At 56.2% G+C, this 27,369-nt stretch overlaps 2 protein-coding genes across 6 annotated transcripts; one reads left to right on the top strand and one right to left on the bottom strand.

Moving 5' to 3' along the window:
* Nucleotides 1-269: 269 nt before the first annotated feature.
* On the top strand, nucleotides 270-3,831 carry TLE6 (TLE family member 6, subcortical maternal complex member). The gene is made up of 10 exons (XM_029216862.1): nucleotides 270-444; nucleotides 547-837; nucleotides 1,004-1,107; nucleotides 1,194-1,231; nucleotides 1,576-1,834; nucleotides 1,927-2,177; nucleotides 2,470-2,611; nucleotides 3,028-3,178; nucleotides 3,441-3,517; nucleotides 3,678-3,831. The coding sequence occupies exons 1-10, from the start codon at nucleotides 276-278 to the stop codon at nucleotides 3,780-3,782; spliced, it is 1,587 nt and encodes a 528-aa protein (XP_029072695.1). The 5' UTR covers nucleotides 270-275; the 3' UTR covers nucleotides 3,783-3,831.
* Nucleotides 3,832-5,626: 1,795 nt separating this feature from the next.
* On the bottom strand, nucleotides 5,627-25,594 carry TLE2 (TLE family member 2, transcriptional corepressor). Of its 5 annotated transcripts, none has more exons than XM_029216493.1 (20): nucleotides 25,289-25,594; nucleotides 25,114-25,211; nucleotides 24,667-24,730; nucleotides 24,139-24,312; nucleotides 21,634-21,696; nucleotides 19,214-19,288; nucleotides 18,813-18,996; nucleotides 18,459-18,478; nucleotides 16,775-16,882; nucleotides 16,382-16,426; nucleotides 15,654-15,803; nucleotides 13,996-14,134; nucleotides 13,001-13,161; nucleotides 11,868-11,944; nucleotides 10,885-11,134; nucleotides 10,208-10,455; nucleotides 9,931-10,078; nucleotides 8,200-8,350; nucleotides 7,325-7,401; nucleotides 5,627-5,917 (listed from the first exon to the last, which is right to left on the bottom strand). In XM_029216493.1, the coding sequence occupies exons 1-20, from the start codon at nucleotides 25,310-25,312 to the stop codon at nucleotides 5,810-5,812; spliced, it is 2,364 nt and encodes a 787-aa protein (XP_029072326.1). In that variant the 5' UTR covers nucleotides 25,313-25,594; the 3' UTR covers nucleotides 5,627-5,809. The 5 variants fall into 5 exon arrangements, with proteins under 5 accessions (XP_029072326.1, XP_029072327.1, XP_029072328.1 ...); XM_029216494.1 differs by having other exon boundaries at nucleotides 18,813-18,993; XM_029216495.1 differs by having other exon boundaries at nucleotides 24,139-24,183.
* Nucleotides 25,595-27,369: the final 1,775 nt, after the last annotated feature.

Raw genomic sequence — 27,369 nt, 5'->3', positions numbered from 1 at the left:
ACGTTCCCCTTCCAGGCAGAAAACTTCCTACAGATAGTGGAGACCTGCAACCAATCCCTGGGCTTCCAGCTGGGGGAGGTAGGTTCCTGGGTCCTTGAGTAGGGTGGGGATAGGCTTGGGGCAAAGGGTACATCCTCGTGTCCCTCGCGACCCTGTGCTTACAGCACCAGGGAAACCAGGAGTTCCCCAGTGAGCAGCCCAACCGGGACCCCCAGCACCCAGAGGCCAAGACCCCACAGCCCTCCAGTCTCCAAGGGCCAGACTTCGAAGACATCATGGCCACGAGGTCATCCGACTGGCTCCAGCAGACCCCCGGAGTGGACACGGTCCACCAGCTAGACATGCGGCCATCCTGGGACTCGGAGCCCCGGTTTTGGCAGGATGTTCTGACAGAGCAGCTCTGGCAGATTTTTACTGGGACCCAGGAGCGCCCAAGACGCAGGAGTGAGTCTCCCTGAGGGTGAGGGGAAGTGGGGAATCAGGCTGCGTGGAGGGACAGCACCGGTTGAACTGGCTTCTCCCCCTCATCCCCTTCTGTTGTCATAGCGACAGAGCAGGCGCCAGGCCAGGTAAGTAACTGGAATCCTCGGTACCTGGAAGGGTGGGCTTTGCCCTGGCTGGGCCCCCTGGCTTTGACCTCTAGATGCCTGTGGGATTGGCATGCCTCCCCCACCCTCAGCCCTTGGATACCCTCAGAGGACCTGAGCCTGTCTGCAGCTCCGCCTGGACGGGAGGATGGGACTTCAGGCAGTTGGAGCATCCTGTCCACACTGCCTGGGCCCGCCTGCCGTGTTCCAGTTCTCAGACCAACCCTGGTCAGGTCCTTTGGTCGGAACTGATCTCCCCAATTCCCGCGGGCAGGAAAGCCAGGAGCCAGCACCACGATACTTGGGAGTGAAACTGCTCCCCAAGGACACTTTGGGTAACCCTGGTGGGAGGAGGGCAGCCCGCCCTGGGGGAGGGGAGCCACACCTGCCACTGATCCACTCTTTTCTCTGCCCAGTTCTCAGCCCAGCTACGCCCTCCCCCAACTCCTCTGAGGGCTCCCGAAAGGGAAGCACAGGACTGGGCACTGTAGGAGAGGGGGTGTTCTCCCACATGGCCCAGGTGAGACCCCCGCACCCCACACAAAGGCTGTGGGGGGCTGGGGCGGGAGGAGAATGTGGCTCAGCTGTGACCTCATCCACCCGCAGGAGCTTCCTGTAAAAACCTATCAATTTCTGAAGCCCATGTAAGTATGTCCCAACCTTGTGGTTGGGAGCCCAGATGTGGGGGTGAGAAGGGTTCCTGGAGGAAGGGACATAATGGTTAGGACCTTGAAGGATGAGTAGGAGTTTGCTGGGATAGGGCAAAACATGTCAGGCAGAAGGGAGCAGTGTTTGGTCATGGGAGAAGGAGAATACTTGGAGGGGTGTGGGTAGAACCTGGGAGGATATAGAGTGCCGTGGAGAAATGAGGCCTGAGAGAACTCCAAATCTGACAAAGAACGAAGCCCCTCTGGGGCTTGATAGGTGCCCTGCTCCGGGCAGAGAGGCTCACAGGCGGGCTGGTGACCCTGAGGCCTCCTCTCCCAAGATGCTGGGACCCTGAGGACTTTGAAAACACGTGGAATAGGCCTGATGCCTTGCCCTGGCAGTCCAAGAAGCTGGCCGTGCCACACAGAGTGGAGAAGATACGGAGGCTAGAACATGGGGAGCCCGTGCTGGCCACGGCCGTCAGCAGCTTCACGCGGCACGCCTTCACCTGTGGTAGGGGTGGCGTCAAGGTGTGGAGCCTGGTCAGCCAGGTGGTGGAGGCCAGGTTTCCAGAGAGCTACCTGCGTGTACAGATGAGGGTAGGGCTGGCTCTGGGGCGGAGCTTGTGGAAGCAGGGAGAGCCCCCCACCCTGCAGGGGAGGAAGCTCACCCCAGGCTCTGCCCACCCCAGACCCAGGGGGCCTACCTGCGCACTTGCTTGCTGTTCTCAAACAGCACGGCCCTGCTGACGGGTGGCCACAACCTGACCAGCGTGAGCCTGTGGGACCTGACAGCACCTTCCCTGTACGTGAGAGCGGAGCTGCCCTGTGCGGGCCTCACCTGCCAGGCCCTGGCCGCCAGCCCTGAGGACAACCTGGCCTTTGCCGGTTTCACCGATGGCAGTGTCAGGATCTGGGACCTGCGGAACCAGAGCGTGGTCAGGTGTGGCCCAGGGGTGGGCGGGGCCACCCTGAGGGCCGCTTCCCACCTGGATCCCTGAGTAGGGACCCAGCAGTCTCAAGGCCAAAGCCCCTTTCCCTAAAGAACTCTTGCATTTGAGAGTTGAAGACCCAGGTTCAAACTGTGGCTGGGTCCTTGAAGCCCAGTTGTGGTACTTCTTGCCTGCCTCAGTTTCCCCATCTGTCACCCGGGTGTGATTGGAGGGGGGTGTCCTCGGGGGCCCAAAGCTTAGAGTTTCAGCCCTGACCCCCCTTCCAATGCCTCTCCTGGCCAGGGACCTGCTGGGTCACCTGAACGGTGCCAAGAGCATCGCTGTCAAAGACCAGCACATCTGGACAGGGGGTCTGGACGCCTGCCTGCGGTGCTGGGACCTGAGGACCACTGGGGAGCCCCAGGAATACCAGTTTGAGTCTCAGGTGTGCAGCTGGGATGGGGCCTGCTTGGCCACATAGCAGCTGGGCTGTGGACTGAAGGAGGTGGAAGCTGGTGGGAAGGGCAGGGGTTAGTGGTACCTCAGGTCTCAGTGATGCTCTGAAGAGAGGGGTCCTTAGCTACATCTTCCCCAGTTGCCCAGATAACATTGGATGCTTTCGTACTCTGTATCAGGGGTTCCTATTCTCATTGAGTCTCTGTGATAATCCCACAAAGTAGAGAGGACCACACCCATTTTGCAGATGAGCCAGCCAAGGCCGGATATGTGAAGTTGCTTTCTGGGGGTCTCACAATCAGGAAGCGGGCAGGCAGTCAGCCCCGGGGATGGGTCCCTGTGCTCCTGCCACCTCTCGGGCCCTGCTGGGACCTGGACAATGTTTCCCTGCTGCCTTCTCCCCAGATAATGAGCCTGTCCCCCAGCCCCTGGGAGGACTGGGTGCTGGTGGGCACAGCCAATGGCCAGCAGTGGCTGCAGCCCAGCCTTGGGGGCCAGAAGCACATGGTGGGGTGTAAGGACGGCACCATCCTCGGTCTCAAGTTCTCCCCGCTGGGTGAGTGGCCAGGATCGCGGCGGGGAGTCTGCCGTGGTCCCCAGCCTCCCACGGGGCCCTGCCTCACTAAGACTGACTCCACCCAGCCCTTTCTGACCCTTCCTGACCCCCCCAAGGCCTTCATCAGCAGGAACCGCCCTGAGTGATGCTCTCCGCAGGGGTGTGAGGGAGGTGGGGGGCTCCCTGTTTCCCAGATCCCCAGGGGTCCAGCCCTCAGCTGCCAGCTTTCCCTATGACCGGGCCCCCCTCTGCCTTCTCCCAGGCCAGTGGTGGGTGAGCGTGGGGACGGACAACCTGGTCAGCGTCTTCAGCATGCCCATGGGGACCACAGTGGTCCAGGTATGGGGGTGGGGCAGGTGGGCGGCATTCATTGGGCTGAGCCCGGGGGTCCAAATGCAGAGACCCCCCCCCACCACCCAGGGACCACGTTTGAATCTATGGGCAAATGTTAAGGGCAAGGATGGGTGAACCCCGTCGCTCTGCTCCCCAACTCTTCCAGGTACCTGAGACGTCCTCCATCATGTGCTGTGACGTGTCCCCCAGCAACCACCTGATCGTCACGGGGTCCAGGGACCACGCCTCAGTGTACCAGATCACATACTGAGGGCTCGCCAGGGCGGGTGGGGTGAGCACAACTGGACCTATGATCTTTGTCACGTGTAATAAAGCATTTGGAAAAAGCACGGATGCAGTGCTGCATCCTGTCCCCTGGTCGTCTTGTGGAGATTTGGAAGGACTTTTCCAGCCTGGGTCTCTGAGCCTTTTGAGTCCACATTCCCTGAGAATCGGATCAGAGCCACTGACCCTTGCTGTTGGGGGAACTGGACGTAGAGCCCTTCTTTTTTATTTTTTATTTTTTGTTTTTGGCCACGCCACGCAGCATGTGGGATCTTAGTTCCCCAACCTGGGATGGAACCTGGGCCACGGCAGTGAAAGCATGAAGTCCTAACCACTGGACCGCCAGGGAATTGCCTGGAGCCCTTCTTTCTGCTCCACTGAGCTCATCTGATGTCATGGAGAGATGTTTCCCAGCCCTGCCTGCACAGTCCCAGGGATGGGGTCTTCAGTCCTTCCCAAGTTACCTGTGTCCCATTAGATCAGTGCTTCTCACCTGGGGGTGAGTCTGACCCCCAGGGGACACTGGGGACAAACGTGGTTTGTCACGACTGGGAGGGCTCCTGGCCTTGAGCGGTTGGGGGCCAGGGATGCTGCTTAACACCCCACAATGCCTGGGGCGGCCCCACAACCAAGAATTATGCAGCCAGTGTCCGCTGTGCCGAGGGGAAGACTAGTTTACAGGGGTGGCTCTCGCTGGCCAGCACTTTTCCACCCTCTCATTAGGGCTCTGAAATCACCATTTGCTCACCCCGCCCCTCTGGGATGAGCAGCGTCCCAGGTGGCATCAACGGGTCTGGTCTCCCTAACTGGAGAATTATCCTATCTCCATCCCATGCCTTCAGAAACCCCCTGGGCATGACTGTTTCCGGCAGCGACCCTGCCACCTCCCTCCACAAGTTTCCCAGCAGCAGCCCTACTTTGCCCCCCAGCCCCCTCTAACCCATGGTCCTCGTGGCAGCCCCTGTGAACTTCCAGAACCCAGCTCTGATGGCTTCACCACCCCCACCGGCCTCTCCCAAAATCTGGCTCACACTTCCACGGGCTTTCTCTGCTTAAGCCTGATCTGAAGCTGAGGAGGAAACCCCACGTCCCTGCTCTCCTGACTTCCACAACGGCCAAGCTCTTTACCTCTGAGCCTTCGCACATGCTGTTCCCTCTGTTCCCAGCACATCCTTCCATCACTCTTCCAAATGGCTGTTTCTCCTCCTTTAGCTCTTCTCTTTGCTGTCACCTCCTCTGGGACTGTGACCTCCGCTCAGCACCTGACCGTGGGCTGGGCACCGTGTGCCAGGCTCTTAGGAATTATCACTGAGTCTCAAAGGAAACATGACTGCACCCCAAATACCTTCGTGGTCTACCATATTCCCTAACGCTCTGTACGTGGGCAGGGTCTTGGGGTGAGTCTGTCCCACAGGCTGGCAGTAGAGCAGATAGGTGAAGCTTTGGGGCCAAGGATGTAAAAGCATCCCCCCTGCTACGTTGGCCTCAAAAGCTACACACTGAGGTGGTAAAACCTCCACCTGGAGCCCTGAGTGTCTGCTTGGAGTCGAGCCCCACCTGCCACAGGGCCGTGGGTGAGAAATAAACATCTATTGTTTCAACCAACTGAGATCTGGGGGCTGTTTGTTACATGGCACAATGGAAGCCACACGGCCCAAGACAACACCCACTTCCTGTGGTCGACCCCTCAGCATTTCATGCAGAATGAATTCCTTCAGTGTCCAGGTGAGGAAAAAGAGGCTGACACAGCCAGCAAGTGGCCTTCCCTCCGGAACAGTGCCCAGAAAGAGCAAAGGTTCCTGGCTCCTCAGCCCAAGACAGAAAGGCGGCTGTGATAAATACATTTATTTCCCCAAAGTCCCCCTGCACATCTGGTCCCACATCCAGCAGGGGAGGACGTAAGGGGGTCAGCCAGAGAGCAGATGAGATTTGGTGCTCAGAGTAGGACTGGAGAGGCGGTCCTGGCTGCCTCTCCCTCAGGAGTTAGGCCAGGGGTGCAGGAAGAGTGGTGTCTCAGTAGACAACCTCATACACGGTGGCCTTCTTGTCCCCAGAGCCTGTCACGATGTACTTGTTATTCCCGGAGATGTCACAGCTCAGCACGGAGGATGACTCCTTGGACTGTTGACAGGGAGGGGAAGGGGGAGAGAGAAGGGAGAGTGAGGCACGGCCAAGGCCAGCACGGCCAAGGCCAGCACGGTCTGGTTCGTGCTCCCGACCACCTGCAAGTTCAGAGCAAAGAGGCAAGGAGACTGCCCACAAGGGTGAATCTGTGGTCCAGGCTGGGCCCAAGATAGGACTCAGGGGAGTCCTATCAGTGTGGGGAGCCTAGCAGGGGGGAGGGAAGGAGGGTGACACATTTTCCAGCGAAAGGTCCTTTGGAGCTGAGCCTCTGGACAGGTGACAATGCTCCTGGGAAGAGTGAGACCTCGGTTCTCTGGAACAGGAGAACTGCCCTTTCCTGGGAAGCTCAGAGAGGGTGTGCACCAAGCATGAGGCCACACAGCACAGCAGAGGGCTGAGCTCACAGCAGGATGACCTACACCAGCGCTCTGCAAACTTTTTCTGTAAAGGGGCCAATAGTAAATTTTTAGGTTTTGACCTGAAAGCTCATTTAAGTCCAAATGCGCTCTGGCCATAGGTCCAGAGACCAAATCAGTCTGTGTTACATCATCTCCTTTTTCTTTTACAACCCTTTAAAAAATGTAAAAACCACTCCACATCCAGCAGGATGGCTATAAGAAAGACAACAGAACAAGCGTTGTTGAGGATGGGGAGAAATCAGAACTCTCACACTCTGCTAGTGGGAACAGAAAATTTGGAAAACGGTCTGGCAGTGTCTCCAAAGATTAAACAATTATCAGCAATTCCACTCCAAGATATCTGCCCAGGAGAAATGAAAACATGCATGCACACGAGAACTCGTACATGAATGTTCACAGCAGCCAAAATGTGGAAACAACCCTAGTGTCCATCGACGGGTGATGGATAAACACAATGTGGTCCATCCATACAGTGGAATATTAGCCTTAAAAGGGAAGGAGATTCTGACACCTGCTACAACGTTCATGGACCTTGGGAACATGACGCTCAGTGAGAGAAGCCAGACACAAAAGGATAAATCTTGTGTGATCCCACTCATATGAGTCATCAAATCCATAGAGACAGGAAGTAGACGGTGGGGGCCAGGGGCTGGGGGAGGGGATGGAGAGTCAGTATTTGATGGGGACAGAGTTTCAGTCTGGGAAGATGAGAAAGTTCTGGGGATGGATGGTGGGGATGGTTGCGCGACAGTGTGAATGTGCTTAGTGCTGCTGAGCTGTGCGCTTACAAATGGTTAAAATGGCAACTTTTATATATATTTTATCACAATTAAAAACAAAAACAGGCTGTGCACAGATGTGGCCCTCGGACTGACCGCTCTGCTTTAGTAGCTCGTGGCTGGTGGGGACACTTCCCTGTTCAATCCCCACTGGGTCCCCAGGCACCTGGTGTCCTGCGGGGCTGGGGACCTCAGACACGAAGTACCTGGAAGATGCTGGCTCCATACGGCGTCCTCCAGGCATTGAGCAGGTTGTCTTTGCCGGTGCTCACGAACCACCGCCCTGGGGGAAGGAGGGCAGGGAGTTCAGGAGGGGGGCAGACTGGAGGAAGCCAGGGCTGGGGGCTGCGGGCAGAGTCGGGGCAGCCTGGTCTGGCCTCTCTTCTCGCTCCCTTTCTCACACCTCTGCCCGTCTCTGGGGGACAGGAGGCCCCTTAGCTGATGCTCGAGCTTCCCCGCCACATTCCAGATACTGAAGCCAAGGCCTCAAAGGGCTCCAACTGGCCTTCAAGAAGGGGGAGCCCCAGGAGAACGTTGCCAGATAAAAACAGGGTGCCCAGTTACATCTGAATCCGAGATCAACCACACATCATTTTTAGTACCGGTGGGTCCCATATAGTACATTATCTGTTTGTTCGGGGTTTTTTTTAAGTATATGTAAGTTCCATGAAATACTTGGGACATATCTATACTAAAAAAAAAATAAAAATTTTAGTGTAAGTATATCCCATGCAATATTTGAGATATATCTGCACTAACACATTAGTTGCTTTTTAGTATAAGTATGTCCCACGTATTTGAGGGACATACTTATGCTAATAAATTATGTGTTGTTTAGTGTAAGTATGTCCCACAAAATACTTGGGATCTACTTACTTATGCTAACTAATTCTTTGTCCTTTAGAGTATGTCCCATGCAATACTTAGAATGGGACAAGTAAGGAATGACTGCTGTTTACCTAAGATTCAAATTAAACCAGGGATCCTCTTTTTCTGTCGTGGGTTTTTTTTGTTGTGGTTGTGTTTTGGCAACCCTGCCCCAGCAGCCCGGAGTCCCCACCCCAGACCGGCAGACACACACCACAGGAGGCGAATTTGAGGGAGAGCACACAGCTCTCGTGAAGATGCAGCTGGTATTTCTCGGGCTTTCGGACGTGCAGGATCTCCACGTTGCTGCTCTCCATGCCAACCGCCAGCCAGTCCTGGTTGGGGCAGTGGCCCAGAGAAAAAATCTGGGGGTGAAGAGGGAAGACAGGAGATGAAAAACCCCTTGGGATGTGGGGGGGATGCCCAGAGCTGGGGGGCCAGGGCGGGGAGGGGAGATGTCCAACACTCTCCCGCTGCAGCTCCCGCGTGGAGAAGCAGCTGGCCCTGGGCCTGGAGCACAGCAGGCAACTGCGTGTTGAATCATTAATATTAATCAGAATTACACGGAACCCTGGGGCCTCATATCCATTATCTGCTCTGAACACACAACAGCTCTGGGAGGGAGGGAGGGAGGGAGCGGGCGAAGCCAGCAAGGACGGTAGCTCCCCTTTAGCAGATGGTGGAAGGGAAGCTGAGGCCACATCCAGCTCAAGGTCATATAGCAAGTCCATCAAAGACCAGGCCTTCTGACTCCCAACTTGGAAATTTCCCCACTTGGCAACACCAATTTTTACTTTGATTTGAAAGTACGTGGTGGCTACATAAGTCTGTGCCCCATGCCCAGCGCTGCACAGAGAGGCATAAGACCCTGACCCATCCTAAGCCTCTCAAAGTCTTACTGACAAATGAGACATGTGTGGAAAGAACCATAAATTCACAGCAAAGCCTGGAAGGTTTCACGTGTTCCTGGACATATAGAAGTGTTCCTGTATAAAGAAGGGCCCGGTGGGATGGGAGATATTCACCATGGGATCACCAGATACATATGCCACCCATCTAAATTTTGGGGACACGGGATGGACAACTATACCCACCTGCACCCCTGATTTCCCTATCAAAGGAAGCTTCAAGCTAAAGAAAAGGTAAAAAAAGAAAGAGTTCGGGGGCTAGTGCCCACCAGATTTCAAGGAGGGGGCAAACTGGAGATGGGTTTTGAAGGATGTGTAGGAGTTTACCAATGGGAGAAAGGAAAGGAAAGGCATGTCAGCCAGAGAGAACTGTAAGTGGGGAGGTCCAGAGGTATCACATGGCATGGTGTGTGTGAGACTAGAGCACAGAGGTCTTAAAGAACAGGCCAAGGAGCTCACAACCTGCCCCTAAGGCAATGGGAGACAGGATCTGGGTCCAGGGTATCTGGAGACCTGTCCTTGACTCTTTGCTCAGCCCTGGGGAGCCCCATGATTCTGTCCAACCCCTTCACCACATCCTTCAATCTGGCCTTCCACAGCACCCCCAACAGAGACCTCTCTGTGTCCGGCTCCTATCTGTCCCCTGGGGTCAGCAGCTCCCCCACGATGAGTCCTGGTGGGGGGAGGTGGTCAAGAGCTCTCAGTAGGGTCAAGGGGTTGAAGGCTGGCAGGAGAAACCAGCTACACAAGAGACAAAGGAACAGAGGAATGGCTTGGCAAGAGCATCTGGGAAGACGATCTGAGGGTCTTAGTAGCCCCACAGCTTGATACAAATCAGCTCCTTTGTGCTTCCCTGTGCTGTCTTTGAAGAATTAAAGAGGAAGGTCTGTGAATTTGTCTCAAGGACAAGAAAGATGGGCACAGAGAGCAGGTAGTTGGTCCTGCCCGGCATCTGGAAGTGGGTGCCTCAGGGGGAGAGGAAGGGAGGCCGGATTCCTGGAGCTTGTGTCCCCCTTCTGCCAGATCCCGTGCGGCACCTGGGAGCTGAAGTCATGCTGCTGCAGCTGGCGGCCCTCCCGCAGGTCCCAGCAGCGCACGGTGTTGTCCAGGCCCCCTGTCCAGAGCCGAGTGCCGTAATCAGAAATGTCGATGCAGCTGGCCCCATCCGTGTGGCCCTGGAATTGCCTGGAGGAAGGAGGGCCCAGGTGTCCATCCTGGAGGAGGTGCTGTTCCAGCATCCTCCCAGGCCGCTCCCACAGCACAAAGGGGAGACGGCAGGGGCTTGCCCGAGGTCACAGGGCACCGGCCACCCACCTGACCATGGTCTGGTTCTGCAGGTCCCAGACCACGATGTTGCCGTCGCTGCAGCAGGAAAAGCAGACCTTGGCGTCGGGGCTGACGGCCAGGGCGTAGCAGGCGGGCGCCGAGGAGGTCAGCTCCGCCTTGATGCGAGGGGTAGGGGCCGCCAGGTCCCAGATGGACAAGGTGCTGGCCTCACCACCCACTATCAGACTCCGGCCGTCCGGCAGCAGCTTGCAGGAACGAATGTAGTTGTCCCGGTTCTGGGAGGGGAGAGAAGCAAGGGCGTGGGGTAGCACCCTCAGCCATGCCTGCCAGAGCCCAGCTGAAAAAACCACCCCAGTAGGTCTGTAAACTCTGCCCCTGGTTGGCCTATAAGCGCCACCCTACTGGCCTTAATCTCCAATCCTGTTGGACTGTAAGTTCCACCCTCATTGGCCTATAAATCCTGCCCCTGGTTGGCCCATAAGCTCCACCCCACTGGCCCATAAGCCCCAACCCTGTTGGGCTATAATCTCCACCTGTGGGTGCCCTAAGAGCTCTGCCCCAAATTGGCCAACAAGCCCCACCCTGGTTGGCCTATAAACTCCACCCATTGGCCTATAGCCCCACCCCTAGGTGGCCTGTAAGGTCCACCCGGGTCGGCCTATAAGCCCCGCCCCGCTGGCCTGCAAGCTCCGCCCCGCCCTCACCAGGCAGTCCAGCTGAGCCACTGGCGTCTTGGCGCCCGGCTGGCCCACGTCCCACACCTTCACACAGCCCTTGCCGCCCGTGTACACATGCTGCGTGGTGCCGCTGATGGTGACCGCGCAGACCACCTCGCCGTGCGCCAGCGTGTGCAGCTGCCGCGCGTGCCGCGGGATGCCGGCGCCCACCAGCGCGTCAGAAGGGAAGGGCACCGGCTGCATCTGCCCGTCCGCAGACACATGGAAGGAGTACGCCCTGGACGGGAGGTGGGGCATGACGCACGGGGAGCCGGGACCCTCCCCACCCTCACCCCCCTGCCTGTGCCCCCATGCGTTTAGGGACGGGGCCCCAGGATCAAAGGTCAGCGTGATACTGAAGAGGAAGGGGTCCGGCCGTGGCCTGGTGCATGGTAAGCAAGCACTTAGTGAATCTCCGTGGAACAGAGGATCCAGGAAGATGCCCTGTGAGCTCCAGAGAACGCAGTCCAATAGCAGCCACCAGCCACAGGGCCAGTTAAATTGAAAGAAATTTAAAATTTCAGTTCCTCAGTCGCAGTGACCACATTTCAAGTGCTCAAAAGCCACAGATAGCTGATGGCAATCAGATTGGACAGCTGTAAGTGTAGAACATTCCCGTCACGGCAGAAAGTTTTACTGATCTTGGGGCCGGGTCATTCTCTGGGGTGGGGCAGTCCTGTGCATTGTAGTGTGTTGAGTATTATCCCTGGCCCCCCACCCACTAGAGGCTAGAAGCACTTGGGTGTGACAACCAAAAATATCACCAGACATCACTAAATGTCCTGAAGTTGGGGGGGGCAGTAAGGAAGCACAAAATCTACCCCCTACATAACCCTCTCTACAGAGAGCAACTCCGGGAGCCCCGATTATCTTACAGAAGAGACTTTCTGGAAAGGCAGCAGGGAAACCCAACACCCACCCCACAATGTAAGCACCTGAGAGGAGGCAGGGAGCCCCACCCTGGTACTCACGGCTTTCCCCCAGGGATGGTGGGCAGGGAGGAAGAGATGGACGACCCTCGGAGATGTGGATGAGACTCAAATGCCATCTGCCAACATGCCAACGGGGGTGTCATGGGCGGATGACTCAAACCCACAACTGCCCTCTCCCATGCTCACTTGCCATATTCCTCTCTGTTTATCAGAGAACACACCCCCCAATTTGTTTATCAGCCCCTCCCCAAGAAAGGGGAGATGCCCTTTCCTTTACCCATCCTACAGATGGGAAAGTGGAGGCTTTCACATGAGGGAACCCCAAGATCTCTGGCTGGGGAATCCTACGGCCCCAGAGGTGGAAGGATCCTGATGAATCTTCTGTCCAATGCACAGAACAGGGGTCAGCAAACTCCAGCCCCCTGCTTGTTTTCATAAACAAAGTTTTATTGGCACATAGCCATTCCTGTATATGTTGTCTATGGTGGCTTTTGAGCTATGAAGGCAGAGTTGAGTAGTTGTGATAGGGATCAACTGGTCTGCAAGGCCAAAAATACTTACCATCTGGCCCTTTACAGAAAACACTGCTGACCTCTGTTCTACAACACCCCTTGCAAGTGCCCACCCAGCCTCAGGCCTTGAATAACTCCAATGACAGGCATTTTATTCCCTCTGGAGGCATCTACACCCACTGCAGGATGGCTCACTCTAGCAAGCATCTGTCCCAGTACTGCCCTCTGGGGCCCACGCACCAGCTCAGGAGTCTCATGCCTCTCCTTCAACTCTTTCCCATGGTACATCACTTCCAGTCCTCTCCCTGGGGTAGTCCTTCCTCTACAATCTACCAGAATCACCAACGTCCCTTAAAAATCAGGGCAAACAACTGCACACCAGGCTGAAGCACACCCTCACATCCCATGGCTGAGGTTCTCTGGTTCTCTTAACGCAACATAATCACAGTTGTTTCTTCCACAGTCACAGGTGCTTATTTGTATTAAGCTTGTGGGGCTACTGAGACCCTCAGATCATCTTCCCACATGCACTTGCCAGGCCAGGACTTTCCTCCCTTTCCCAATTCCCTGGTCTTTGGGTGTGTACCTGGTTTCTCCTCCCAGCCCCCAGCCCCTGGGCCCTGCTCACACCTCCTGGCATCTCCCACCCTGACGACTCACCATGGGGGAGCGTCCATACATCACAGAGCCGCTGACCTGGGGGGACAGGTGGAGGCTGACGTAGGAGCTGGGCACAGAGAGGTCCCCATTAAGGGCGCTGTGGGAGCCCAGGCTGAAGGATGTGGTGAAGGGACTGGACAGGGTCAGGGGACTCCTCAGGGCTGAGAGAGAAGAGACAAAGACAGATCTTCAGACACGTTGGATCCAGATCCTGCCTTCCACTGCCTTGGGGGAGCTCCAGGGCTCTCATGCTCTGGCCCAGCATCCACCATACCCTGTCCTATCTCCAGACATTTACAGCTGCTGTTCCCTCTGGCCAACAAGCCTTTCCTTTTCCTTTTTCAGTTATTGAATTCTTACTCATCCTTCAAAACCCAGACTCAATGTCCAGCAACATCTCAGGAACATCCTTGAGCCTCCCCACTCCACCCCTTGCCTCCAACCTGGCCCATCTTGGGTCCCTTCCTCCACCCCAGACCTGATCACACAGAGCTGGGAATTTTGGGGTCTGGGTCTCCTCCCCCACCACCTGGGAGCTCCCTGAAGGCAAGTTCCAGGGCTAGTTTCTTTCTGGGACTCCAGAACCAGCCAAAGCCCGGCCATAAGACAGAAAAGAGGAGCACTGTCATCCCCATATTAATGATGGGGAAAGTGAGGCTCAGAGAGGTTGATCACTTGCCCGAGGTCACACAGCTGGTGAGTGTCCAAAGCTGGCCTGAAACCCAAGCCTGTCTAACTCCAAAGCTTGTCTCTCCAGCACTGGGCTGAAGCCCCAGAGCAAGTCACTTCCCCTCTCTGGGCCTCAGTTTCCCTTGTCTGGGCCAAGACAATGAAGAAACGGAGGCCCAGAGTGAGGCAGTGTCTATTCTGAGTCATGGAAAGGGCAAGGCAATGCCCCAGCTGGAATCCACACGTCCTGCCTCCCCCACCCCCCACCATTGTTTAGAACTCCCCGGAAAGGAGGCCTGTCCTGGCAGGCACCAGCAGGTGCTCACCAATACTGTCCGTGGAAGGTGCTGGCTTGGCCGCGAGCTGGCGGAGGTGACTGGCAGAGCTGGGCCCAGGGGTGGACGCGTCCTGGGGCGGGGAGGAGTCTGAGGACTTGGAGGCAGGGGTGCCGGCAGGAAGATCGTTCTGGGGGAGAGAGGGCAGCACTGAACACCCCCAGGCACCTGGTGCCTTGCAGCCCAAGGATCTGGGCAGAAGGTGAGTTGGAGGAGGGAGTACACCTGGAGCAGGCCAGGGCTAATGCAGGGACACACACACCAGGGGAGCGGGCCCCACAGCCGACCTCCTGAGCATGGGGCCCGCTCCCCTGGTGTGTGTCCCTGCACGCATCGGAACACCAGGCGGGCGCCTGAGCGTCCACCCCACGGGGTGCACACATGTGCGTGCCCACAGGAACCCAGGCAATCTTGGGAGAACTGCGCATGCGGGTGATAAGGTACACAGGGCAACCACAGGGTAAGGGATGCGGTGAACATTCCTACATCTGGGGCATGGTGGGTGCACAGGGATCACGAGAGAAGGCGATGCACAAAGTTAGAGGCTGGCGCATCCTTCAGGGCCAAGGAACAAACTCTAGGATGGGCTCTCGAAGTAGGAGACCACAGTATGCTCCCAGATGCAAGACCCTCACCTGGTACTGCTGGGCACCCCCTTGCTCCCCACGAGGAGCTCCCCCACTGCTGTCCGTCCCCGTGGGGACCCTGGAGGAGAGGGGAAGCCGGACCTCCTTCACGGAGGAACAAGCTCTGTCTCGGCTTCCCGCCGTCGCTTCCTTTGCCTTTCAAGAAACTTCACATCCTCGTCTTGTGTGGGCTGCACCCTATCCTTCCTTTACAAGGTCACACATTTTGTGACAGCCACACTCACACACCCACGACAGGGAGTGGATGGTGCCAACGTGGGGACCGGGGGGGGGGGTCTTCTCCATTAGAACAGCGCTGCCCCTCCCCCTCTTTGTCTCCTTGGAGTGGGAGGAGGGCACAAGAGATGCGATGGGAGCCCCAACCTTGGCGGTTGCCATAGCAACCTGCTGGGAGGGGAGGCCTAGAAACCGACACAGTCTCCCTGGTAAGGGCAGGGCAGGGGTCTGGGGAAGATTTGGGGGCAGGGACAAAAGGAGCTGAATTGAGAATGCCTGGGGGAGTGCTTTTAGGTGGTCCATACAGCTGGCATTAAACATCAGGAGGCCCAAGGAGAGAGTTGTTCTGATACGGATCATCTTTTCTTGCAGGGACCACATCTCAGGTTGGGGCTGGTGTGTCCCCAAGGCCTTAACACTCCCAGGGCTGGAATCAGCCTGGCCAAGCCAGCAATTCTATAGTTTCACTGTGTTTATTTTCACCAGATTTCCTATTTATTGCAAGAGAGACTTGGTTTCCACATAAGATGGTGAGCTGCCTTTTAATATTATTTACAAAGTTGCCTTTTCAGATTTACTGCGGCTCCACAGAGTGCGCCCACTTAGGAAAAATTACTGGACTAACGCAGAGGCGTCTTTTAGGAAGGCGGCAAAATAATCACTAAGGGAATCCTGGACCGCAACAGCCTGTTTCATTTCTCATCACTCCACGTCTAATGTGGTAGAGTCTGTTTCCAGGTCCCCAGGATGAATAAAATGAGTTTCAAGGCTTCCCCTACTCCTTACCAAGACGAGCTCCTTGGTTCTGGGGAGCGGTGAGCCAAGGCTGGAGGCCAAGGAGGCTGGACTGTCCACCAGGTCCCGACGGGCAGGGATGCAGATGGGTGCCTTTCCACATGGGGTGGTTGCTGGGCTGGGGGGCTCGGAGGGTTGGTCCTGGGTTGGAGGAGGTGATGATGAGTGGGGGGGGGGCGGGGTAAAGTGGCAGGTATAGAGAGGCCCTCTCTATACCCTGCTCGTGTTCTACCCCAACCTCTAGACTGGGCACCTAGGACCCACCTTGGGAGGATTATGAAACCTCCCTGAGCCTCAGTGGACTCAGCCGTAAAATGGGTTAAATGACATAAGCACACATAGCAAGGACTATATATGGGCTTGGTTTTGTTTTCCCCCATTGAACAGATGGGGAAAAGTGAGGCCGGGGAAGGGGGTGTCACTCTCCCAAAGTGACACGGTGAGCCAGGGCTTGAAGCCGCTTCCGTTGCCCACATCCAGGGTTCTCTGGGTCTCAGTTTCCCCACCTGTGCTATGGAGAGGAGGTCAGCCTGGGGTGCCCCAGTTTCTCCTACTTCCCCTGGCCCCATGCCATCCCCATCCCAGCCATCCCATAGAGAGGAGAACAGGACACCCACTCCCTCTGGGCCCCCCAACTCCCCAGATAGCCCACTGCCTGCTCTGTGCCCAGACCTCCTAGTCCTGAGGTCAGAGCGGGAGGAGGTTGGACCCCGACTCACCTCGTCCACCACCAGGTTGTAATCGCTCTTGTCCTCATCACTCTCCTGGGGGGACAGTGGGGAGAGAGCTCACCCTGGCCATGCTCCTGCCTCCACGCCCCCTCACATCTCTTCAGGAGGGTTTGACTGGGATTCTGTGGTTTGGTTCATTTGCTCAAGTACAAGGGAGGCCGGGGGGAGGGGGGAATCCTTCAATGGAGGAGATGGAGCTGAGTGCCCAGGAGGTGCTGTGTGGCCTCACTTTACTCCTCTGTGCAGTGGGGGAAGAGCCAGAGACCAGGAGGCATCCTTACCTCCTTCCCAGCTCTCGACCCACAGGGGCAATCAATCTCTCAGGCTGGTCCGCCTCCCACACTGTCTGCCCACCCCAGTCCATGTGTGCCCCCCACTCACATAAGGTCCCGACAGATCCTTCTCCTCCGCTCTCTGCTTCCCATTGCCACCCGGGCCGCTGGGTCGCTCCTCTTCTGCCACACTCTCTGGGGGTGAGGGGGATGCACTCTGCAGAGACACAGGGCCCCAGACTGCGTCCTGGTCCAGCCAAAACCAAGGATCCCCATCACTGTTACTAGCATCTGTGCCTCAAGCTTCCCATCTGGGAAAAGGGACCTTCCGAGGGCAGACTCAGTGGGGTCATGACAACCACAAATGTCCCCAGACATTGCCCAGGGTCCCCTGGGGGGGGCACTAGTGTGAACTGAGATGAGCTCTAAGTGCAAAATGCATTCGGATCTTGGAGGCGTAGTACAATAAAAAGAACGGAAAAGATCCCATTAAAACTGTTCTATGTTGGGAGTTTGGGTTTTGTGGGGGGCATGAGCCAACCTTGCAGGTCTCCTTGCATGACCCTGCAATAAACCTTTCTCTGCTCCAAAAAAAAAACCCCAAAAAACAAAAAAACAAGACTGTTTTATGTTGATTACAGGTTGAAATATTTTAGATGCATTGTGTTAAATAAAATTTACTATTGAAATTCATTTCACCTGATTAACTTTTTTTTTTTTTTTTTTGCGCGGTACGCGGGCCTCTCACTGTTGTGGCCTCTCCCGTTGTGGAGCACAGGCTCCGGACGCGCAGGCCCAGCGGCCATGGCTCACGGGCCCAGCCGCTCCGCGGCATGCAGGATCTTCGCGGACTGGGGCACGAACCCATGTCCCCTGCATCGGCAGGCGGACTCTCAACCACTGCGCCACCAGGGAAGCCCAAACTTTTCTAATGTGCCTACTAGAAAATTTACAGTGATGTTTACACAAAGCTAAACGTGTGACTGAAACTGCATAAACACACACACACACACACACACACACACACACACACGAGTGCATGTAAAACCGTGAAGTGGGAATAAGCCCTGTGGGTTGCACCCATGTCTGTTTCCTGGCTTTGATATGGTATTTTAGTTTTGCAAGATGTTATCATTGGGTGAGGGGTGCACGGGACCTCCTTGTACATTTCTTTGCAACCTCCTGGGCATCTGTAATGATTTCAAAATTAAACAAGTTTAGGGCTTCCCTAGTGGCGCAGTGGTTGAGAGTCCGCCGCCGATGCAGGGGACACAGGTTCATGACCCGGTCCGGGAAGATCCCACATGCCGCGGAGCGGCTAGGCCGTGAGCCATGGCTGCTGGGCCTGCGCGTCCGGAGCCTGTGCTCTGCAACGGGAGAGGCCACAGCAGTGAGAGGCCCACGTACCGCAAAAAAAAAAAAAAAAAATTAAACAAGTTTTAAAAAATTACCTACAGGGCTCACATGATACTTCTATTGGTCAGCACTCTTGTATATGATAAAATGGAGTGGATGAGGGATAAATTAATGATGGAGGGATGGATGGAATGCTACCTGAGCATGCATTCATTTATTCAATTGCAAAAACTCGCTAGAGATGGAAAATTTAAAATAAATAAAACTCTAGTCTTATGGGCATCCCCCCCACCAAAAAAAAATGGCTACACAGTGTGAAAGCAGGATGTGGTCTCCTTCTGAGGCCCCTATCAGCTCAGAACAAGCAGCTTAAGCCACATGTGAAGACAAAGCAAATGTTAGATAAGAGGGCAAATCCCCCATGCCCCTCAACTTACCCTGCTCGGGGCTCTCTCCACTGACAGGCGGGGGCGTGGTGAAGAGAGAGAAGGAAAAAGAATGAGGTGTCTGTGCCACCGTGCCAGAGCGCAGAGCCCTCCACAGTATATAAAGCCCCCTTCAGAACCCCCCTTCTCCTTCCAACACCCTTGCAAAGGGTGGACAATCCCTTCCCTGCACCATTCAGATAGATGCTCAGAGAGGGATAGAACTTGCCCAAGGACACACAGCCCACTGGGAACAGAGTTGAACCCGCGACCCTGCAGCCCCTTTGGTGAGTTTGATGGTCCTGCTATCCTCTCCTTGGGCCCCTGCGTGCCCCCAGCCCGCGGCATCTGGTGATGCCCACTCACCTCTGGACCCCTCGGCCTCCACTCCTGTCCGGTCCTCCTTGGCGACCGCGGCCAGCTGAGCCTGGGCGGCCAGGGCTCCCGACAGGGCCAGCAGCCCCGTGGCACTGCCGCCCACCAGCCCAGCCGGGCGAGGGGTGAGGGGCACAGGGGGGGCGTGGTGGGACAGTGGCTGGAGCTGCTGCTGCTGGAGAGGAGGGGGGTGGGCCAGGGGCGGGTGGGGGCGGGGCCCCGGCCGTGCCCTACCACCCCCACCAAGAGGCTATGGAGAGAGCCGGGACAGGCAGAGGTCCAGGCAGAAGGGGCACCCTTGAGGTCTCCAGGGCGGCCAGAACCCAGGCCAGCTGCCCACCCGGCACCCCCAGCTTCACCACCCACGGCGGGGCGGGGGCCGGAAGACTCACGCCGATGAGGCTGTTCAGCTCCCCCACGGTCACCTGCTTGGCCCGCTCCACGGCCTGCAGGACCTGCTGTTGGTGCTGGGGGTGGGTGGGGGGAGGGCACTCAGGAGAGCCCCCCATCTGCTCGGCAACCCCACCTCCCAGGCCACGCCCTCCGGGGCCCCTCTTCTTCTCTCACTTTTTTTTTTTTTGGCGTCGGGATCTTAGTTCCCTGACCAGGGATCGAACCCATGCCCCCTGCCATGGGAGCGTGGAGTCCTAACCACTGGACCGCCAGGGAAGTCCCTTTTCTCGCTTGCTCTTTGTAGTTTCTTTCTCTCCCTCTCTCCCTTTCCTTTCAAAATCATGAAACAGACAAAGAAACAAAGCATTTAAGTGCAGTTCAAACTAATAATTAGAAATCGGGGTTTATACACCAGGGTCCCTCCCTGGGCACTGCTTACGTGGGGGCCGGGTCACCCTCTGTGGGCGTTCGTCCCAGGCACTGTGGGGTGTGGAGGAGCATCCTTGGCCCCCCACTCACTCGATGCCAGGAGCACCCCCAGGGGTGATGACCACAAATGTCCCCAACATCACCCAGTGTCCCCTGGGGGCAGAGTCACCTCCAGTAAAGAACCACTGTACAAATCAGTACCCGAGTACCAACCACCCAGGTCACAAAATACAAACCGGCAGCCTCTAGAGGCCCCGTACGCCCCACCCTCATCCCACCCTCCTTCCTCCCTCTCCCCACCTTCCTGCAGTGACAAAATGTCCTCAGTCTGCACTGTTGGATACGGAAGCCACATGTGGCCATGGGCACTTGATATGTGGCTGGTGCAACTGGGAACGGAATGCCTCCTTTAATTTAATTTAATAGAAATTTACATGTAAATTTAATGTAATACATTTTAAAAGAAATATAAATTAATACAAATGTAAATGGCCACACACGGCTGGTTGCTCCTGTGTGTGCTCTAAGGCCACTTGTGCACCTGCAACTACCCAGGATGGGGATTTGGGCTGTGTGACACCGCTAAGGAGGTGTCAGGATGCTAACCAGGCGCTCCTGTACAGGTCATGCCTGTGAGAGCGTGTCCAGGCCATGGATTAGTACATTTTGACTGTAAAGGGCCAGAGAGTCAATATTTTCAGTTTTGCAGGCCAGAGGGTCTCTATGGAAACTCCACAACTCTGCCATTTTATGGGGAAAGCTGCCATAGACAATAAGGCCATGAGTGGGCATGGCTGTGTGCCAATAAAACTTTATTTACAAAACAAGTGAAGGGCCGGTAACTTGGCCCGCGGGCTGTACTTTGCTGACTCCTAGTCTAGAAGCATGGAATTTGCTGGGGCACCCATGTGTCTTAATTCACTCCTTCCTAAAGTCTTTTTACCCTGTTTCCTGTGGTTTTGGCCTTTCTCACTCCGGGCCACCTTGTCCCCATCCTGGGCTTTCAGACACCATCTCTAAGTCTGAGACCAGACAGAATCTCACTCCATCCCAAGAGCCCAGAAACCTCAGATTCAATGAGGTCCAAACCAAGAGGAGAACCTTTCCCTTTTTTGGTCCCCAACACAGTGAGGGCCCCCCTGTATCCACCCTGTGTCAGAATCCATCCTCTTGTCTCTCTGGAGACAGGATGCTCCAGATGGAAGCAGGAACAGGGGATGCAAAGGTCCTGAATAACTTGGGGCATTCGCACAAGGGCTAACTTTATTTTTTTAAGTTTCAATGAAGTGCTCATACTCTATAGTTTTATCTGCCCTGTTCCACCTTTTTGTACTATTGTGGTTACAAATACGTAAGAGTTACCCTTTTAACCATCTTTAAGTGCACAGCTCAGTGGCATTAAGTACATTCACACTGTCCTGCGACCAGCCCCACCATCCATCTCCAGAACTTTCTCATCTTTCCAAAAGGAAACTCTGTCCCCAGGAAACACTGACTCCCAACCCCCCTCCCCCAGCCCCTGGCCCCCACCATCTACTTCCTGTCTCTATGGATGTGATGACTCTAGGCACCTCCTATGAGTGGAATCAGACAGTATTTGTCCTTTTGTGACTGGCTGATTTCACTCAACATAATGTAGGGACAAAGTGCTAAGGACTAATTTTTATTGGATGTTTACTAAGCACCCAGCATCATCTTCACCACCTTGTATGTATCAACTGTTCTAAATTTCATGACAGAGGCACAGAGAGGGCAAGCCACTAGCCCAAGGCCACACAGCCAGGACTTGGACCGAGGCAGCCTGGCTGTAGGCTTGAGCCCCCCTCCTCCCCCTCAGCCAACACCCCCTCTCCATCCCTAAGGCCCCAGCCCAGCCAGTGCCCAGGCCCCCAGGCCACCCAGCAGAACCAGTGCCTGTGGCATCCAGCCAGACCCCCTCCCCCACCCTTCTTCCAGCTCCGCTCCCCATCCCCCCACCAAGCCCACTCACCTCCTGCGTCAGGAAGGGGATAATCTGAGCACAGATACCACTGAGGCGCTTCACAATCTCAGCCTGGCAGGAAGCAATGGGGAGGAGGCTTGGAGGGGAGGCTGTCAATCCAGAACCTCCACTCCAGGGCATAACAAGCCTTTGCAAAGCTTGGGGTGAGGGGCCTGTCACCCGCAGGTGCGAGTGTGGGGCACGGGCTCCGGGATAGACTGAGAGCCTGGCGAGGACACCATCCACCTGATGTCCAGGGCAGCCTTGAGCCGGAAGACAGGACAGACAGATCCACCATCCGCCAGACCCACTCAACAGAGATTTCCAGAAAGCAGCTGCGCAGCCACCCAGCGCAGACTGGGACCCTGAGAAGCTTTGAGTTTGAGCCCTGGCTGGGCCCAGGTCTCTCTCGGGCATGGCCCCTCTCTGGGTCGTGCCTGCGCCCAGGGGCTGTAGTCAGGGGTGATCCCAGAGCACCACACTCAGGGGTGTGATGCTGTGATATAAGAAATATACATTTGGGGGAAAAGAATTTAAAAAAGAATAGATACATGCATATTGTATAACTGAATCACTTTGTTGTACACCTGAAATGAACACAACATTGTTAATCAACTATAGTCCAATATAAAATTAAAAGTTAAAGAAAAAGAAAGAAATATACATTTGGTCTTTGCCTCAGTTCCCGGCACAGAGCTCCTAAACCCCTAGAGATTTCTGAGTATTAGAGGCAAGAGGAGCATCTTCTGTTATTCACAATAAGCCCGTTTCACCGGCACGTGAGTTTATTAAGAGGGATGGAACTTTCAATCCCACCCCCAACTCCGACCTCCGGGGAGTCAAGAGGAGCTGGAGATTGAGTCAATCACCAGTGGCCAGTGGTGAAATCAATCGTGCCTAGGTAATGAAGCCTCCCTAAAAACCCCTAACTGAAGTGGTTTCCAGAGCTTCTGGTGGGTGGACACATGGAGGTGCAGGGAGGGGGCGCCCGGAGCGGGCACGGAAGCTCCATGCCCTTCTCCATACCTTGCCTTGTGTATCTCTTCCATCTGGCTGTTCCTAAGTTATATCCTTTATCATGAAAGGGTGATAGTAAGAGCTTTCCCAAGTTCTGTGAGCCATTATAGCAAATTATCAGACCAAGGAGTGGGTCGCGGGAACCTTGATGTATAGCTGGTGGGTCAGAAGCCCAGGAGGTCTGGACTTGCGATAGGCATCTGAAGTGGGGGCAGTCCTGGGGGGCTGATCCCTGAACCTGTGGGGTCTACACTGACTCTGGGTAGTGTGTTAGGATTGAGCTGAAGTGTAGGACGCCCAGCTGGTGTCAGAGCTGGAGAACTTGTTGGTGTGGCAAAAGCAAAATATTTGGTGTCAGAGGATAGAGATAGGATACAAAGAGTGTGGTTTTACTTGTAGGTTTCACCTGGGACCGGGGCTGGGCCGGGGACGCCCATAGAGGCTGAACAGAGGGGAAGCATGTGGGTGGGTAAGGGGGTGTTTTGTCAGCCTGTGCTTTGCCTCTGCCTCAGTTACAGGAGTGCTGGGTGCTGTGTGTATCTGGGTGAGGTTTGTGTCCTCCATCTGCTACCAGGAGGGTGGAACGAAGGCTCCTAGGGCCGGTACCCTATCCCTTACCCTCCCTCCTATAAGGGGATCTATCTCATGCACCCATGGGACCACACCACGCTCCAGGCATACAAGCCCCCCACCACCTACACCAGACGCAACAGAGCCCCCAGAGACCCAGAAAAGCACGCCAAGGCAGGTGCCCCCAGGCACTCCCAGTGTACCCCTACTTCTTCCCACCCACCAGAAAGACCCTAGGTTCTGCCCGTTTATTCTAATATTTGGATGGACAAAATCCAAGATTCCTTCAACCTCAGAATCTTGGGGTCCCTTTCATCCCCTTAGAAAACATCAGGGTGCATGGGTGGTAGAATCCTCGCCTGCCCTTAGAAACCATCAGAAAATCTTGAGCTCAGTCTCAGGATCTGGGGGTTAATCTTGAGCAACTGAAGTCAATTGCAGAACCTTCAGGTCTAACTCAGAACCTTGAGATCACACTCAGAAGCTGAGGACAATCTCAGAACCTCAGATCATTAGGGTTAATCTCAGAACATTCAAAACAGCGACAGAACCTTGGGGTCCATCTCAGACTCTCAGGATCCATCTCCAAATGTCAGACATGCTGATCTGAAAGGGACCTCTAAGACTGTCCGTCTGTCCCCCTCCTGGGACAGAAGTCCCTCCCCAGCCTGGCTGACCTGGCTGCTGGCTTCTGCTATGAGCCTTCCTTGACAGGGACGCCTGGCCCCTGTCCACTGCCCGACTCTCTCGTAGACAAGATCTCCAGAAGTTCATTTTCCTTTCATGAGGCTGAAATCTGGCCCCCTGATCCCAGAGATTTCAGGATAAGACCTCTGTTCCCTGGAGCAGAGGGAGCGATGGGTCCCTCTCACAACTTCCATCCCCACCCCCCGCCACTGGACATCCTTACCCCCAACACACAGTTACCTGCTTATGCATTTCAATGTTGAGCCCGTAGGACATTTCATAGTACTGCAAAGAAAAAGCTGTCTGGCAATGTCCACCGTGCCCATGGATGTCCAGCTGCTCTGGGTGACGCTGGGTCTTCCAACAGCCTCCAGACTGGGGGGGATCACAGCAGGACCCAGAGCCTCCCAGCTCCTTGGGGGCCCAGAGGGGGAGCCCAGAGAAGAAAGCAGGAACCCCCTTCATTCTCCCCAAGGGAGTGGGGGAGGGGGGCAGTACCCAGATACCCTAGCCCCTCAGAGATGCTCATGAGGAAAGTGGGCATCCTTGCCTTATTGTTCTTAAGAGCTGGGAGGGCCCTGGGAGACAGCCTGAAATCCCAAGCTGCCCACTTTACAGATGAGGGAAAATGAGGCCCAGAGCAGGCCGGGGACTTGCCCCAGAGTGGTACTGGAGTCGGGGTTCACACCCCACGTGTTTACACTCACAGCCAAGCTCTCTCCCCCACTCTCCCCCCCCCCCCCCCCCCGTTTTGACAACCCGCCTTACCATGACATAATGTCGCTGCATTTCTGTCTTCTCACTGGCCAACTTCTCACACTCCAGCTTGAGGCTGGGAAGGAGACGGGGCATCGGCATCCCACTCTCCCTGCCCCCGCAGCAGGGACACCCACGGACCCCTTCTGGGCCAGTTTCCAAAGCGATGGGATTGGCTCTCCCCCGCCCCTCTTCCTCACACACACACCCCACCTTCCGCCCCCAGGCCCACCCCATCCCTTCCCAGGCTCAAAATGTCCCAGCACTGGACCATCCGTCCTCCTCACCTGCGATTCTACCTGGAAGCCCTCCCTCCCCACGCCCCTGGGGCCCCTCCCTCCTCCCTGCACACTGGAGGCCCCGCCCCTTCGCCCCAGCGGGCCCCGCCCTTCGCCCCCAGGTGAGCCCCCGGGTGAGATCCCGGGGCCCCTGGGGCGGGACGCCCCCGCCCCCCCTCACCTGTGGTACTGAGCCTGAAGAAACTGGAATTCTTCTTTGATGCGGTCGCAGATCTCCAAGATTGAGAACTTGAAGGGCTGGCCGGACTGAAGCGGGGTCTGGGGGTGGGAAGCCGGGGTCTGAGTTCCCGGACGCGCGACCCTCCCTACCCCCCGCAGCCCGGCCCCGCACTCACCGGGTGCCTTCCCTGGGGGTACATCCTGTCGATTCGCGAGGCCCCCCCTCCCACGCCGCCTGAGCTTGACGATATGGGGACGGGGGCGGAGAGGCGGCGGCGGCGGGATGGGGGAGAGACTGGGGTGGGGGGGCTGCCCGAGAAAGAAGGGGGCAGCGGCGTGGGGCAGGGGACCCCGGAGTCCCCCGCCCCCCGAGCGAGCGCGCGGGGTCGCGGGGACCGAGGGGCGCCGAGGCCCCTGCCGGGCTGGGGGCGCGAGGCCGGCGCAGAAGGTCGGGCGAGCAGCGGCCGGTTTCAGAGGCGCGGGCGACGGGCCCCGCGCAGAGCCGCCTCCCTCCGGCGGGGCTCGGCCGGGAGCCGCGGGCAGAGCCGCCTTAAGGTGGCGCCGCCGCCCCCCGGCTCACCCGCCCCGTGCACCCCCGCGACCGCGGCCGCGGCCTTGGGACCAACCCCTCCCTTGCACCAGGGACGAGCCGGGAAACTGAGGCTCGCGTCCAACCCCGCAAACGTCGCCCCCTCGCCCTCCCTGAGGGCCCAAGAGAGAAAAGCGCAATAAATACCTAGTGGCCCACTGTGGGAGTAGCTTGGTGGGGAGGGGGGCAGTTGGGGGCCAGAAATGGCCTTTCTGAGGAAGTGGGCTAAGACAAGTGTCGGGAGGAAGCAGCCTGCCGAGTGCTGGCTGGGAAACCTGCCTGCACAGAAAGGGACCAGGTGAGGGATGGGGCTGGGGGGCAGAGCTAGGCCCTCGCCTTTTCCTGGCCTCAGTATTCGCGTCTGTAAAATGGCAGAGGCAGGGGCTATTTTTAAAGGACACGGTACATGAACAGCCCTCAGCCTGGCCTGGCACAGAGTAGACTCCCAGAGCTGGGAGTTGGGTTCTGGTGGCCACCACCAGCAGACTGGGCTGTCTCCCCTTTCAGATGATGGGCTCCTAGAAAGCAGAGGTCCCAAGGAGGATGAAAACGAATCTCTGCCATCAGACTGAGGTCTCGCTGAGGGCACGGGCTCCATCTCCCATCGCAGACCACAGATATCCAGTGAGGTAGGAGGTGGGACATTCTTATTCCCATCATGCTTCTGAGAAACTTCAGGGTTGTTTGTAAAGTCAATCAACAAACACGTGTTTACAGCCTACTGTGGACCAGACACTGTTCTAGGCACTGGAGCTCAGCAGGGAAGCAGACAGAGAAGATCCCTGGCCTCCTGTTAATAGCTGCCCCTGTGTCATTAAGTGAGTAAGCAGAAGCATACAAAAGCCCTAACAAATTCATTGGGCATCTATGGCATGCCAGGCATCCTTCCAGGCACCAGGGTGGATGGAGAACAGATTCCTGCCTTCTCTGAGTTCAGGGGATAAGGCAAGATCACAGCTTGGAAATTATGAAATTCTGTGTGCATACAAAGAGGAGTTTAGGGGGCAGTTATAGAGGTAGCGGAGGGAATCTACTTATCTGGGGTGTCTGGGAGAGACCTCTTGGAGGAGGTAATGTTGGAGATGAGACCTGGAGGATAAAGATGGGCAGCCATGGGAAGGGAGGGGAAGAGAGATCCTGAGGATAAAGATATGAGTGTGTATGTGTGTTAGAGGGAGTGAGTATTTGATGGCTCCCTATTGCCATCAAGATAAAATCCAAACTCCTCCCTCTTCCCACAAGGCCCTGCACAAACCCCCTCCCCACCCTCCCTTCCGTGATCCCAACTTCCTTCACTTTCACTCTCATTCACTCTGCTCCAGCTACATAGGCTTCTCCTGCTCACCTGGTACAGTCCTGCCCCAGGGCCTTTGCACTTCCTGCTCCCTTTACCTGGAATGCTGTTCCCTTGCTTCTCATCATTCAGGTCTCAGCTCAGATGTCATCTCCTCAGAAAGGCCCTTCCCGGCCACCCATCTAAGCAGTGCTCACCCACTCCACCCTGTAATTCTCAAACACTGCCTCCTATTCTCTCTCTTTCTAGGTCCTATCAGAGTTTGTTTCGTTTGTGTTTTGTTTTGACATGATTGTGTTTCTTCTTGGGTTGTTGTACTCATTATTTGGTTCCCTCGCTAGGTCGTGTAGGGACAGAGCCCGTCTTGGTGCCTG

Source organism: Monodon monoceros, unplaced genomic scaffold (genome assembly GCF_005190385.1).
Source record: "Monodon monoceros isolate NGI ecotype Baffin Bay Population unplaced genomic scaffold, NGI_Narwhal_1 Super_Scaffold_12, whole genome shotgun sequence".
In the NCBI taxonomy this organism is placed as follows: domain Eukaryota; kingdom Metazoa; phylum Chordata; class Mammalia; order Artiodactyla; family Monodontidae; genus Monodon; species Monodon monoceros.
The sequence above is the reverse complement of the archived record's forward strand: the minus strand, read 5'-3'. Positions and strand labels throughout refer to the sequence as shown.